The sequence below is a fragment of the Oreochromis aureus genome, linkage group 9, assembly GCF_013358895.1.
Source record: "Oreochromis aureus strain Israel breed Guangdong linkage group 9, ZZ_aureus, whole genome shotgun sequence".
Taxonomy (NCBI): Eukaryota; Metazoa; Chordata; class Actinopteri; order Cichliformes; family Cichlidae; genus Oreochromis; species Oreochromis aureus.
In genome coordinates, this window is record NC_052950.1 from 39134283 (window position 1) to 39149111 (window position 14829).

Sequence of the window (14829 nt, forward strand, 5' to 3'; positions counted from 1 at the left end):
TAAAATCCTCAGCAGGCTGGGTAAGCTTGCGTGAGCTCTCTGTGGAGGCTGTTGCAGCTGGCTCACCCGAGCGGTGAAAACAAGCAGGGAGAGGTTAGCAGTCTGTGTCTTTCTCATGTCTGACTCCTAAAGAGCTGAAAAACACAGGCTGTGATTGGCTGGCTGACACTGGGATTAATGTCCTTGAAGCCAGCAGTCTTTAATGTCCAGCTTCAGACCGTCAGGTGGAAAACAGCCTTTATGTTCTCTGATTTCCAATAAACTGTCCTGATCACTGAGCAGAGAAAGTGTCTCCATCACTCACCACAGCTGGATGCTCTGAAATCCTGGAATCCAGCTGTGGAGGCGTGGATGCAGGTTAGTAATCAGGGAACAGGAGACAGGAGGGAAACACGGCTGGGACCAATGACACACCAGACAGGAAACACTAACCCGGGACTGTCAAAATAAAACAGGAAATATGACACAGAGTCCAAAGGAGACGTGGGACACAGTGAAGACACAGAAACCAGAACTATGATCACAAAACAAACAAACATAAAGAGTGAATCAGCTGATTCAGTGTTTGTGACAAAAACATGGATCCTGGTTAATAAGTTGTATTTGTTTGTTTCTGTATTATTTTGTGTATCGTTCTTATGAGCTGTTGTTTTTTCAGTGAAATATTATTTAATTGTTTTAAGCTTTTTGTTGACTTTGAAGTGCTTAAGTTGATATTTAAGAACATTTCATTTGTTGGATTATTGTAGAGTCGATAAAACTGTCAAACACAGCTGCTTCCAGCACGGCCGGAGGAGAGGTGGCCGAGCAGATGCACGACACACACAGCTCACAGGTTTGTATTTCTAGATGTTGCAGAAAGTGACAGAGATCCAGCGCCGTCTCCTGCCCCTGATTTCTACACCACAACACAACGACAGCATAACTCACACAAACGGGTCACATGAGGCTCAGATGCTTTGGACATGTTCACATATACTGGACACAGAATGATGAAGATGGAGCTGCAGGAAGGAGGAAAAGAGGAAAACACAGAAAAGATTCACAGATGTGGAGAAAAAGGACACGACAGGTTCTGTTTGTTAGTTTTTCTTTATTTGGTAAAGAGTCAGAAATAAAGAGAAGATGTTTGAATATAATATTAATGTTCTGTAATTACACAAGTTGTCCAATGTTTCCAGAGTGAGACAGAGACTGTGCAGAGACTGTAGAAGGACAGAGCAGCAGCAGATCCACTGATGATCCTCTGTCAGAGGGACACACAGGGATGATGCTGGACTCTACATTGTGTCTGACAGTGGAGCTGTTCTCAGAGCAGTTCACTCTGCAGCACTGACAGTCATCTGCACTTCATTCCTCTGTCAGTCACTGCTGGATGAAGCTCTCCTCTCCACCTCCCAGTAACATGGCCCAGTCAGAGCGTCTCTACACACAAGCTGCTGCTGCTTCAACCTCTCTGGATCATCAGGACACAGCTGCTCCTCTCTCAGCACACACACCGTCCTGTTACCATCATCACCTCCACCTGCAGAGAGAAGGAGGAAGAGCAGAGGAGATAAGCGAGTGTTTCCAGAGACTCTTCATCAGCTGTCAGTCAGTGATGCAGCACATCCAGTATAAAGAGCAGCAGGGACTTCAGTGCTGGGACTGTACTAGGACTCATTGTTGCTTCACTTTCTCTAATCTTTGGATTTTTATTGAAGTTGATGAAAATGTTTTTCCCTCCTAGTTTGAGTTTGGACTTTCATTCATTAGAAGAAGCTTGGTGTGTCCACTCTGAGCTCTGTAGGAACCCCAACAACAAGCCCAACAATCCAGATGTTCCAGCTGTTAACTGGAGGAATTCCATCCAAACATCTGCTCTCACTAAAGTCTTCCTCACCTACAGACTGTGTTCTTCACTGCTTTAAACCTGGAAATGAATGCAGTCATTGGTCTGTGTGCTGATTTGTTCAGAGAGCTGATTGGCTGTTGACAGCGTTTGATCAGAGCGTGTCAGCCGTTACTATGGTGACCATAAAGGTGAGAAACAGGAAGTGTTTGTGTCCAATCCTGAAGCCTGTCACCATTCTCCTCTCACAGCTTCACTGAGCAGCTGCAGCTTTACAGGAAACACTGGATCTTTGTTTCATACTGACTGTGTTTAGTACAATACTGCTGACAGCACCACCCACTCACTCCATCACTCTACTTACACCAGAGTCTCCAGTCTGTAGTCTGGACTCTGCTGAAGATCAGACAGCTGCTTCACATCTGGATCCTTCAGTTTGTTTCCCCAAAGAATCAGCTCTCTCAGATGGGAGGGGTTGGACTTCAGTGCTGCTGCCAGATAATCACAGCTGATCTTTGACAAACCACAGCTCCTCAATCTGTATAAAGAATGAAAGATGTAAGTTTATTAGACAAAGTGCTTGAAATCATTCAGTGTTTCATCATCTGTTCAGAGCTGAAGAAGGTTCAGAATGTAGAAGTTTAGAAAATGGAAACTCCAAACAGCTGAAGCCAACAGGAAGCAGCTTCAAACAAACACAACAAGAGAAAAAACTCTGAATGTTTCACATTAAAGTCGTACATTTCTCATAAAAACAGGACAAAGACTTGAAAAAGTCGTGTTTTTCCTTCCAGGAACCACAAGGCTTCACTTTTAAAGGTGAAGTGTGAAAGAAACGGACATATTTGAAGTCCAACACCTTTTTCCAGTCACATGATTAAAGCAGACAAACTACAAGCTCATTTTCATTCCAACAAGTCATCTTCTGACCTGGACTAACAACACTGGTCTCTATGTGCAGCTGGCTGTGAGGCTCAGGGAGCGTCTACAAAGTGCAACACTGAAAGAACATCACACACTCATTTGCTTCCAGCACACAAACATCTACTGTCATTATTGTCACCAAACTCTGTGGATCCTTTATTGCAAATTCAAATGGGATCAAATGGTCAGACAAAAGAGGGTTATGAGGAAATATGATGAAATGTTGTGTATTAGCAGCAAGTTATTGAATCATTTTCCTCACAAACCAAACAAAATGATTGACAAACATGTTTTTACAAACTCAGTGTTGGACTTGGATCAGCAGGATAAGCTGATGTTTAAAGGCATTTGAGTCTCGCTGTATGAGAGTCCAGTTATTCCTCAATATTTATGGATGATGTTCTTTCAGTGTTGCACTTTGTAGACGCTCCCTGAGCCTCACAGCCAGCTGCACATGGACCAGCTGACATTACCCAGCATTAGAGGCTGTAAAACATTCATGTTCCCATTTAAATGGTTTGAATTTGAATAAAACGATGTTGATTCATTCAATCCTGAATCGATGTTTAATATAAATGTATTTTGCCAGAATCTCAGCTTAAAGCTCACAAACTATTTCAACCAGCAGCAAACAGCTAAAACAGTAAATGAGAGCAGCTAAACACACAAAGATGGAAACACAGAGCGTGGATCGTTCACTCGACGGCACGGACACGGACACGCCGTCGGGGCTGAAAGTGGACAGCTCACAGATCCTGAAGCTGCAGGTTTCATCTGTCTCCAACCAAAACTGAGTAAACCAGCAGCAGAAGAAGATCAAACTCTGCTTCACGTTTGATAAATATGCTGATGAATTCTCTCTGACTTTGGCTGTTCCTGCCTGCACAGCTCTCTCTCTCTCAGTGTCCTCCAAGAACAGCTTCAAACATCTGTTTCTGCATCATTCACTGTTTCTTAGCCACCAGTCTGCTGTTGTGTTCAGTGCTGTCGGCCTCTGACAGCAAAGCCTCGTTTCTGCTGCTCCATGGAAACTTTTTAAAATGCTGACAGATTACAAACTCTCAGCTGTGTCTGTAATCAAACCTCTGTAACTTTGCTTCACTTCAGCAGCATCAGCTCATGTTCACATGTTGATTCATGGTTTGCTTCAGTTTTTGATCGACTGCAGAAGATTTTGAAGCTTATCTGCTATAAAAAGCCAGAAGAGGAAAATCTGCTTCATGTGTTTCTGTTTGATCCTCAGTGACTTTGACACAAAGGCCTCTGCTGTGATGATCACACCTCTGATCAAGTCTCACAGTGTCACAACTGATAAATGATCAGAGTTAGAAGATTTCTGACTGTCTGCTGTGTGCCGTGACCTTTGACCTGCTAAAGACAGTCAGCTGTGGATTATTCATTGTTGTGTCTGATACTTAGAACTGTGAGGAAGAAGCTACACAGTTAATCAGGGTCCCCTCTCTGAATCAGGAAAGGTGGGCAGGCGGCGTGTGGGCCGCGGGCCATACGCTGAGTCTCACTGTTTGAAATGTGAACATTGTTCTGCTGCAGTCAATGGACTAAACCAGAGAAGAAGAAAACAGACTTTACCATGAAGATCCTCAGTGTGGATCAGTATAATATCAGCCTGATGTCTGCAGTTTAGTGTCAGCACAACTTTCACATCATATTCATCTCAGCACAACTAAAACATGTGACTGACCTCAGAGTTTCAAGTTTACATCCTGGACTCTCCAGGAAACCACACAGATGCTTCACTCCTGAATCCTTCAGCTTGTTGTTGTTAGTCGAATAACCTGAGTCACTACTCAGGTCCAGCTCTCTCAGATGGGAGGGGTTGGACTTCAGCGCTGCTGCCAGATAATCACAGCTGATCTCTGACAAATCACAGCGCTTCAATCTGTACAAAGAATGAAAGATGTAAGTTTATTAGACAAAGTGCTTGAAATCATTCAGTGTTTCATCATCTGTTCAGAGCTGAAGAAGGTTCAGAATGTAGAAGTTTAGAAAATGGAAACTCCAAACAGCTGAAGCCAACAGGAAGCAGCTTCAAACAAACACAACAAGAGAAAAAACTCTGAATATTTCACATTAAAGTCGTACATTTCTAACAAGAGTATTTTAAAGACGGCGTCACTGATGATCATCTTCTGCTCAGTCAAACTTTGGTTTTCCACATGTGAGTGTTAATGATGCACAAAGACTGTGAGTGCAAAGAGGGAGCGAGGAGGACGACAGAGAGATGGTACAAGAGCATCAAGAACCCGGCGAGGAAATGAGCAGAAGGACTTTGGAGCCTGTTGGATTGAAGCTTTCACAGAGACGTGTTTGACTGGACACCACCAGGACAGACTTTCATTCTTTTTATTTACATGCAGATGAAGATGATGATAAACTTTTGTTACTAGTAATCCTGAATTGTAGGAATAAAACAACTGTCAGTGTGATTATAAGGCCAAGAAAACAATGTTGCTGAGTTTAAAAATGTATAGGTAGCATGTAGAATTGTTGTAGAGAAATTGACACTCCCTGGATGTAATAAAGGCCTGAGTGTGTCATGAATTTAGGAGTAGATTTCTAGGAGTCTCTCCCCACTTTGGACTGTGAAAGTAAGACAAAGAGAAGTTACTGTTGAGTGGAAATTTCAGGGGAGACCTGGGTGGGGGTCTCAGTGTTTGTAATATGTTAACTCTGTTTTCTCTGTTGTGTAGAGGCATTTGGTGTAGTTTGGGTGAGGAGATTACTTTTATGACTGGCAGGAAGTCACATACGCAGAGATACACACACAGTGCTGGATTGGACGGCTGTTAGAGGGGAGCAACACAATACTTTTATCCAAGATACAAAATTAAAGCCACATTTTTAATCGTATAAAAAAATCACCCGATCCAACACCTTTTCTGCGTCAAGCCAAATTACGGTTTCCAATGTATCACCTTTAACATGGGTATAAATTATATTTAATAGAGCTCTAATGTTAAAAAAGAGTGCCTAATACAGCCCATATGGTCCTGTGAGATAATGGAGGACAAATGTAAGCGACGGCCAACACTTGAGCCAGGATCTTGGTGTCTGTGTTGAACAAAGATATTAAACTACAGGAACGACAATCTAAATGGTCTTTTTCCTGTTTTACAATTAAACACATCACTGCTTGATGCATTGTTGGAGGCAACGACTGTGACAGGAAGGATTCTGCAAAAGTTGATTTTAACAGTGAATTCAGTTGGTTAGAAAACTTTATGAAAAATCAGATGGATACCCGTCGGGGCAGCAGATGTTCCAGACTGCATGCTCCATATGGCCGCTTCAATTTCAACATTAGAGACAGGTTCCTCCAGACTAGCGATCGCATCTTCTCCCAAGGAGAGAATATAATAGATTATCAATAGATTGTCTGTTTGTTAGAAGAGAGAGACAGAGGGGTGGAGCAAGAGAGGAGGAGGCGGAGAAAACACCACGCCCACACAAGGGCAGTTTCAGGAGGCCCAGCTAGGGCCGTAACACCCCTCCCATAAATACAAACCAGTGGCTTGTCACAGAATGTCCTACCCAACTTTCAAACATATCACCTACCATGCACCATAGTAACGGTTAGGCATAGCCTCCCAAAACCGCCAAGACCTTTTCGATGTGTCAAAAACTGTTGGGTCTAAACTCAGACCCCGCTGTATCCAGGACTTATTCCCATGAAAGAAAAACAAGGAAACAGTGTTCGATCGACACTTGCGCAGGGAGGCCCTTGGTCAAGAACCAGCTCATGGAGCTCACGCTCCTAACCTGTCTCCAGCCCAAAGTCCTTCAAAGAGCAGCTTCCTCGCAGCTATTTATTGACAAACTGTTTCAGTTCACACAATAGTTTACAACACGTACCTCCCTCTTAACCCCCTTGGTTACAAAGACGAGGCACTGTATGTATGTGTGTGTGTGTGTGTGTGTGTGTGTGTGTGTGTGTGTGTGTGTGTGTGTGTGTGTGTGTGTGTGTGTGTGTGTGTGAGAGACCTCCTGCAGGAAGCTTACATCAAACAGATCTTTCAGATAGGATGTATCTACAATAAGAGACTACAGCCCTTCACCCAAAAACTCAAGAATCTGGGGAGGGGGACTGTGGAACTGCTTTCATCCCACAGTTAAACAATGTAGGAATGGATGGTAAGCATAAAAATGACAAACATTAACAATTCACTCTAACAAAAACGCTGAATGGGGTTGGCTCAATTCCCTTAACATAGTGTCCCAAGTGACAGCCAGATGTTTTTTGAGCCATCACATATGGAGAATTCAGCGAATAGCTAGAAGGCCTTTCCGAAACACTTTTCAGACGCTTCTTCGCTAGGTCATGGTGACAGGTATGCTGGTTAGCCAGAGATGCAGGTTTGAATGTTTGTGTCGTACACAAGGTGTCACACTGCAGGTCATCTGGACCTGAAAGATTGTCAACAGGTGGCCTCTCATACTTAAGTGAACTCTGACATTGGCCAAATGGCACCACTGAGCATTTATGCTCCAATTGTGGCCTAGGACTGGCAACTTTGTCTGTCTGCGAACCACGGTTCACCGTTTTGACAGCACATCGTTTTTGCTTTGATTTGGCTTTCAGACAGCGAGCAATCAGGTGGCCAGGTTTGTGGCAGAAAAAACAGAACGTTGTTTTGTCTCTTGCCACCATGCCTGTACTAGCATTGTTAGCTGGCACAATCCTACCCGTCCTCTGCACCGCTTTTCCCTCCTGAAGACCAGAGTTCGACTCCTGTCTGACCATTATTCTCGACCTTGCATTACGATTTGGCGGCACCGGATTCTATCAGTACCACATCCAGTTTGCTTCTCAGGCAGCTGCTCGCCTTCAGCAGTTTAACCAAGACACGTTCTGGGGCAGTCTCAATCAGGAAATCTACTGCCGCGTCTTCGCCAACCATTCTTTTCTCTCCTGCAAGTCGTGCGGCGCCCCTTCACATCCCGCTTCCGCCTGCATAGTCCCAGCCCAAAACGATCCACAGCTCTTGCGCCGTCCTTCTGTTCTCTCCCACTTGAACCCAGCTCCCGTACCAGAGCCTCCTAAACCCACAATCTCCACCCCCAGCATGCCTTCGCCTCACGGTTCAGACAGGCGGGGCAGGCCTATCATGCACCTCGGAGGCCGTACCATTTACAATAACTTCAACGACTCCGGCTGTTTCTTGCCTCAATGCCGCTATCTTCACTGCTGCTCCCCTTTGCGGCGGCGGTCATTCCCGCCCCGCATGCCCCCACAACCCCACCAAGCCATGACTAGCTTTGTCAGCCTACACACCCATCCACATTCCGGCACTAGAAGGCGCCTTAAAAAAATCAACCCTAACACAGACTTCGTCAACTTCTTTGTAAAAGGTTTCTCGGAAGGCTTCCACCCAGGGATCGTCACCCAGCCATCGGTTTCTTGCACTTGCAAAAACCTGCAGTCAGCATTCAAAGACCCAGAAACCGTCGACAGCCTGCTCGCCAAGGAAGTCAGGAAGGGTTTCATGATCGGACCCTTCCCCGAACCTCCCTTCTCCCTCTTTTGCATCAACCCTCTGGGCATCGCCACCAGGAAATATTCAGGCAAAAAGCGCATCATCATCGATCTTTCTGCTCCCCACTGCAGTCAGACTCCAAGCATAAATAGCCTCATTCCCAGCGACGACTACTCTCTCAAATACTCAACAGTGAAACATGCCATTTCTCTCATTAAGGCGCATGGCTATCTAAAGCCGACATCACAAGTGCCTTTAAAGTCTTGCCGATTCACCCCGACTTCTGGCACCTGTTTGGAGTCAAGTGGAGGGATGCCTATTATATCACTAACCCATCACCTCGACCTCAGAAAATCTCAGCACACCTTACCTTCAGATCCTCTGTTCATCACCGAATCTGGCCACGCCCCAACCAGGACATGGTTCCTCTCACACTTTCGCCAAGTGTTCTCGTCTTCCGGGATTCCTCCAAATCTCTTCTCTGGCCATCCCTTCCTCACCTATGCCGCGACTTCTGCCTCCCGCAAAGGAATCCCCGACCACTTAATCAAGCTCCTGGGTCGATGGTCATCACAAGCCTACCTGTTATACACTCACGACAATCTCCAAAACCTTCGTAATGCCCGGTCTTCGCTCCTGTAGGGGATACAGTCTTTGGGGGATCTGCCCGGCCCGAGAGCCGTCGCCAGTCCCCTTCAAGGCCTTCCCCAAACCGCAGCACTATTCACACTTCCTCATTCCTCATCGCCCATCGTTACCAAGGATATGGTCCCTGCTAGTGAAATAATAATTATTGTGAAGATACCTCGCTCACTGGGATGACCTCTGAACTGTGTTTTTGTGTCACCAGGGTTCGGGAGCAGAGTGTTTTTTCACGGAGCAGAGCCACGGTAGGGAACAGGAGTTTTTTGGAGTTGTGTTTTCACTTTATCATTTTTGTCTGTTTCTGTTATTTTTTCCCATATATAATAAAAGTGATTAATGTGTTTAAAGAATATAGATTTGAAATCACCTCCAGTTTGCGGTGATCCAGGATGTCACAGGTCTTGGATTCAGTTGTGGAGACGATGGTCTGGTAGCGAACACAGATCTTCTCCATGCCCTCCACCTGAAACACACCTGAGCTCAGTTTGTCTCATTTCTGTCACACTGAAATGGAAGAACTGGAAAATAGACTTTTGACAGAATTAATAATTAATAAAAGGAGGAAATACATTTATACAAAATCATTACAAATATCCATTCATCACTGTAGCTTTGCATTTACTTTAATTCGACCATTTTTATATTATAAATGTCTTATTATAATTATTATTGTGCACTGATGAATATTTGATGGAGTCACTTGTTTCTAATCTGACAATCATCCACCTTCATGCTCTGCAGAGCAGCCAGGCTCTCCAGCGTGGACGCCATGTCGGCCATCTTCTCCAGACGGCGGCAGAAAGAGTCAAACTTCCCGAAGATGTAGTTCTCACTGAAAACACGCACACACGTGTGTAAAGGTTAGCGTGACGCTGCTGACACGCTCTGACTCAGAGTCAGTTACTGATCACCTGAAGTCAAACTGTCTGTTCTCAGGGTTTTCTCTCAGTTTGTCTCTGACGCTGTGGAAGCTTCGCTGATACGCCGCATTCAGATTACAGCAGTCAGAGATTCTCTGCAGCAGCACCGGCCTGACACACACACACACACACACACACACACACACGCACACACAACCACAAAGATCAGAAACACGGACTTTATGAAATGTGATCAAATCAACAGTTATTATGAATCCTTTCACACACAGTGGTCACTACAGTTGCAGTTACAGTTACAGCTATTCAAAGGCTGTTTGCTTGTATTCGTGTCAGTGTTGATGTCGTACTTGCACATAAACCTCTACTTTGGACTCTGATGTGTGGCTCCATACCTGCCACCTACTGGTCAGCCAGTGTAAGTGCACAAAACATTTCTTCAAACCAAGATGGAAAAATACATGTTTAAAAAAATGAAGTTCAAAAATCTTTTTTTTATCCCTAAAGATGAATAAAAATACTAAAGAAAGAATCCTGATTGATGTCGTCATAATTCATGCATGAAAGGGTTAAAAACTATTATAAAAATAAGCAAAATTAAAAAAAATCAACACATGAATATTTCTGAACATTTCTACTTTAAAGAGCAGAAAGAGAAATAACAGAAAGTTATATTGTGTAAAAGTGGTTTTGTCCTGAAGTCTCAGAGTGGAGACTAAACTGTTCCAGGTGTGAGGAGCTTCTGTCCACAGACGTCACATCATGTTTGATAAACTGAGTTTAAAGTGAAACCTGTAAATCTGACGCTACAGGAGATCCAGCTGAGAGGACGCGTCTACCTGTTGAAGGTCACCGTGCGCCTCTTCCAGAGCTCCAGCTCGGCCGACGGCCCGACATCGTCGGCCTCTTTCCTCATCTGCTCGCTCTCCGTCAGCACCTGCTCGATTTGATTGGTCCACAGGGTCAACACCTCCTCCAGACGCCCCACCAGCTCACTGTTATTGGCTGAGAGCAAAACACACGAGTTCCTCTGAACGTGAACACGGACTCATTATTTCAAAGAAGCCATCATCTCAGGTCAGATGCTTCCTTCAGCTTCCACAGATAAACTGCTTTGATTTACCTGAGAGTTGATTTTAAACCTTTAAACGATGTTTCCTGTATTTCCAACAGTCTTATTGTTTGTGTGAGATGTGAACAGCTGGAGCTTCATACCTGCTGCTCTGTAGTCTGCAGGGCTGCTCAGCTGGCTGATGGCGTCAGGAAGCTCCACGTGCTGCAGCTGGAACTTTCTCTCCATGTTCAGTCGGGCTGAGCTCAGATTACTGACAAACTGATCCACCGAGGACAGGAAGGACCGGACGTGTGGACACGAGGCGCCGTCCTGCACAGAGCCCCACAACTGGGCACAGGGTCAAAGGTCAGCAATAACAACAAAGGTTAATGTGTTTCCTGTTTCACTTTTTACCTTATTCACAGCCAAAAGCATCAGGAGGAGCACTGCACACAAATAAGACTTTTCATGGCTCATTATGTAACAGCTGCTCTACAGTCAAACCCCACAAAGAGAAATCAGCAGGTACAGATAAGCCCAAGGTGTGGCCTCCAGTAACACTGTGAGGAACCTTGGAGTCATTTTTGACCAGGACATGTCCTTCAACGCACATATTAAACAAATATGTAAGACTGCTTTCTTCCATTTGTGCAACATCTCTAAAATTAGAAATATCCTGTCTCAGAGTGATGCTGAAAAACTAGTTCATGCATTTATTACTTCCAGGCTGGACTACTGCAATTCATTATTATCAGGATGTCCTAAAAACTCCCTGAAAAGCCTTCAGCTAATCCAAAATGCTGCAGCAAGAGTCCTGACAGGGACTAGAAAGAGAGAGCAGATTTCTCCTGTTTTGGCTTCCCTTCATTGGCTTCCTGTTAAATCCAGAATTCAAAATCCTGCTCCTCACATACAAGGTCTTAAATAATCAGGCCCCATCTTATCTTAATGACCTTGTAGTACCATATCACCCTATTAGAGCACTTCGCTCTCACACTGCAGGCCTACTTGTTGTTCCTAGAGTATTTAAAAGTAGAATGGGAGGCAGAGCCTTCAGTTTTCAGGCCCCTCTTCTGTGGAACCAGCTTCCAGTTTGGATTCAGGAGACAGACACTATCTCTACTTTCAAGATTAGGCTTCAAACTTTCCTTTTTGCTAAAGCATATAGTTAGGGCTGGACCAGGTGACCCTGAATCCTCCCTTAGTTATGCTGCAATAGACGTAGGCTGCCGGGGATTCCCATGATGCATTGAGTTTTTCCTTTCCAGTCACCTTTCTCACTCACTATGTGTTAATAGACCTCTCTGCATCGAATCATATCTGTTATTAATCTCTGTCTCTCTTCCACAGCATGTCTTTATCCTGTTTTCCTTCTCTCACCCCAACCAATCACAGCAGATGGCCCCGCCCCTCCCTAAGCCTGGTTCTGCCGGAGGTTTCTTCCTGTTAAAAGGGAGTTTTTCCTTCCCACTGTCGCCAAAGTGCTTGCTCATAGGTAGTGATGTGCGAATCATGAACGAATCGTTCAATACTCAAGAATCACTTTACTGACTCGTGAATCATGATTCACAAGCCCAACTGACTCACTGACTCATCCCTGTTGCTGTTAGCAAACTAATTTAATTAGTAGAAATATATCTAGCTTATAATTACAATTGTGGAGAAAAACACAACATCCAGTATCTTAACAGAAACATTTCTGCTCTGAACAGGAAGAAAAAACCCTGAGTAGAAGCTCACATCAAGACAATAGCTCCTCAGTTCACAGTAGCGTCGCTCTGCTAACATGCTAACAGCACATTTGAGCTACTCACCCCCTCCTTTCCTGCTCTGAATCATAGCGCCAGGACTCACTCACCCCCTCCCCAGTGTTGCCAACTCCTCAGTAAGGAAAATCGCTATTGGTTGTCCTAAAAGTCGCTAGAAGTCGCTAAATGACGTCATCACCTAATTTGCATAATTTGTCATGCTAATATAATTGTAACCTATGTTGTTGGAGAGAGAAATAACATCGTGGAAGAGACATAAAGTGAGTAAAAAATGTCCTAAATGCATTTAGAGTTTATTTAGAACTACAAATTAAATTTCTTTTAGCAATTATTGTTTTTTTTAATGTCACAATTCCAACCCTGCTCCTTTACCCGGGCTTGGACCGGCAAAAGTGACCCGAAATAGGCACTCTGGCGGAGTTACTTTGTGTGTGTGTGTTTATAAGTAGTTTTAAACCTTGTGATCCACAAAACAGCATAAGAGTAAAAGAAGAACTGACTGTGTTACAGCACCCGCTGCTTGTTGAGAGTAAAAGCGATACGCGCTTTCACGTCTTTTTTTAGCGACTTTTTAAAGAAAAAAAGTCGCTAGGGGGTCTGAAAACTCGCTAAATATAGCGACAAAGTCGCTAAGTTGGCAACACTGCCCCTCCCTCCTGGCTCACAGCTTCTTCTTCTTCTTGGTTGGCAACCAATGTTAAGGCGCATTACCGCCCCCTGGCTCACAGCTCAGTGGACATTTAGATGAGAAAATATATATTTGACACGTTTAAGGAAAATACTAATAAAATAAAATTACAATAAAATAAAATAAAATAAATGTTCCCTTTAGAATTTTTTTTTGCTCTTTTTTGTTCTATAAAATAGTTGTTTTCTTTTACAATCACTCTTCTTAGCAGTAGGATATACATGAAAAGAGAAACAAATTAAGTTTGAGTAAAAATGTAAATTTTTTGTACTCTCTGGTCAACTGGCTCAGAGACTCAAATGACTCAAAAAAAACAATTCACTTTGGTGAGTGACTCATTAAAACTCGATTCAGTGAGAAAAATCGAATTTACCATCACTACTCATAGGGGTCATATGATTGTTGGGTTTTTCTCTGTACCTATGAAGCGCCTTGAGGCGACTTTTGTTGTGATTTGGCGCTATATAAATAAAATTGAAATGAATTGAATTGTCTTTGAATGAAGATTTAAGATGATAGGACATATAAATAACTGCAACTTGAATCTTTACTGAAGCTCAGTATTTGACACAGAGTTCAAGTTCACTGCTGTAATAACTAATAATGATTAATATAATAACTATAATATTGTCCATATTATATTAACATTACCACAGTGAGATGACTTTAGTCTCATGAACAACATTAGCTAATTGTTATTTACTAACTAATGTTAAAATGACTGTTCAGTACAGATATGAAGCCCAACAATCATGTTTTACAGTCCTGTGGTCTCAGCCTCAGATACTTAATAAATCACAAAGAGCTCACATGGAAACAAATGAACAAATTATGTTCTTCATTTCTGTCAAACAATGCTGTTTGAAACGTTTCCAGCTGTTAGTATCATGGTTGCTAGGCAACCCGGGCAGCGAGACGGAGGCTAGACCGTCCCATTTCACAAGCCTACAAGCCTCGCACTTCCGGCCTTAGCGGTCTTTGAGTACGCGGCCCTTGAGGACCGTTGAGGTTGTGTACTTTAAGGCTGCAGACCCTGAATTGGGATACAGCCAGTGTGTCTAGTTTTGCTTCCCCTGGTCTTGTTGTGCTCACAGGTGTGCTCTCCTCCTGTGTCCCATTCCCTCGTTATCCCTTAGTGTATTTTAGCTCTGTGTTTTCCTTGCTCTCAGTCGCGTCATACCACTTCTTTGTGCTGTGTGTGTTTCTCTGAGCTCTTTGTCTCCCCAGTTATTTCAGAGTTTGTTCTGAGTTTTGTAGCTTCCTGATTTCCTGTGTTTTCTGGCCTTAGTTTCTAGTTTCCAGTTTTGGTTATATGTCCTTATTCATTGCGTTTGGATTTTCAACAGTAATAAAAGCTGCCTCTCTCAGTTTACCTCTCTTGTGTTCTGCGTCCTGCATTTGGGTCCTAAACCTGCCTGCCACATAGCGGAAACATGACAAGTTCTTCTTTTTCTTAAGCTTATTGTGTTTCGAGTCAGTGAGGTTTTGTAGTAAGAGGTTTCTTTATTTGCCTTTTTGCATCATCATGGATCACCAGCCTTTATT

General features: G+C 43.7%; 1 protein-coding gene and 1 long non-coding RNA gene across 2 annotated transcripts; both read right to left on the reverse strand.

Annotated features, from left to right (window-relative positions):
* Positions 1 to 1461: 1461 nt before the first annotated feature.
* LOC116335006 lies at positions 1462 to 5149 on the reverse strand. Its single transcript, XR_005614358.1, has 3 exons — positions 4458 to 5149; positions 2196 to 2369; positions 1462 to 1525 (listed from the first exon to the last, which is right to left on the reverse strand). It is a non-coding gene; the product is annotated as an uncharacterized LOC116335006 (long non-coding RNA).
* Positions 5150 to 9199: 4050 nt separating this feature from the next.
* On the reverse strand, positions 9200 to 14708 carry LOC120441851 (dynein heavy chain 5, axonemal-like). The gene is made up of 6 exons (XM_039617300.1): positions 14658 to 14708; positions 10989 to 11175; positions 10613 to 10778; positions 9807 to 9926; positions 9622 to 9727; positions 9200 to 9358 (listed from the first exon to the last, which is right to left on the reverse strand). Exons 1-6 carry the CDS (start codon positions 14706 to 14708, stop codon positions 9200 to 9202), a joined length of 789 nt encoding a protein of 262 aa, XP_039473234.1.
* Between the last annotated feature and the right edge of the window lie 121 nt (positions 14709 to 14829).

What these genes read in the sequence shown, in the direction of transcription:
- LOC120441851 (XM_039617300.1), bottom strand. Translation starts at nt 14,708, where the DNA reads ATGTGGCAGGCAGGTTTAGGACCCAAATGCAGGACGCAGAACACAAGA. An exon ending in GGACGCAGAACACAAGAGAG is followed by an intron (nt 11,176 to 14,657) that starts GTAAACTGAGAG and finishes CCCTGTGCCCAG; the next exon opens with TTGTGGGGCTCTGTGCAGGA. An exon ending in CTGCTCTGCAGAGCATGAAG is followed by an intron (nt 9,359 to 9,621) that starts GTGGATGATTGT and finishes GGTGTGTTTCAG; the next exon opens with GTGGAGGGCATGGAGAAGAT.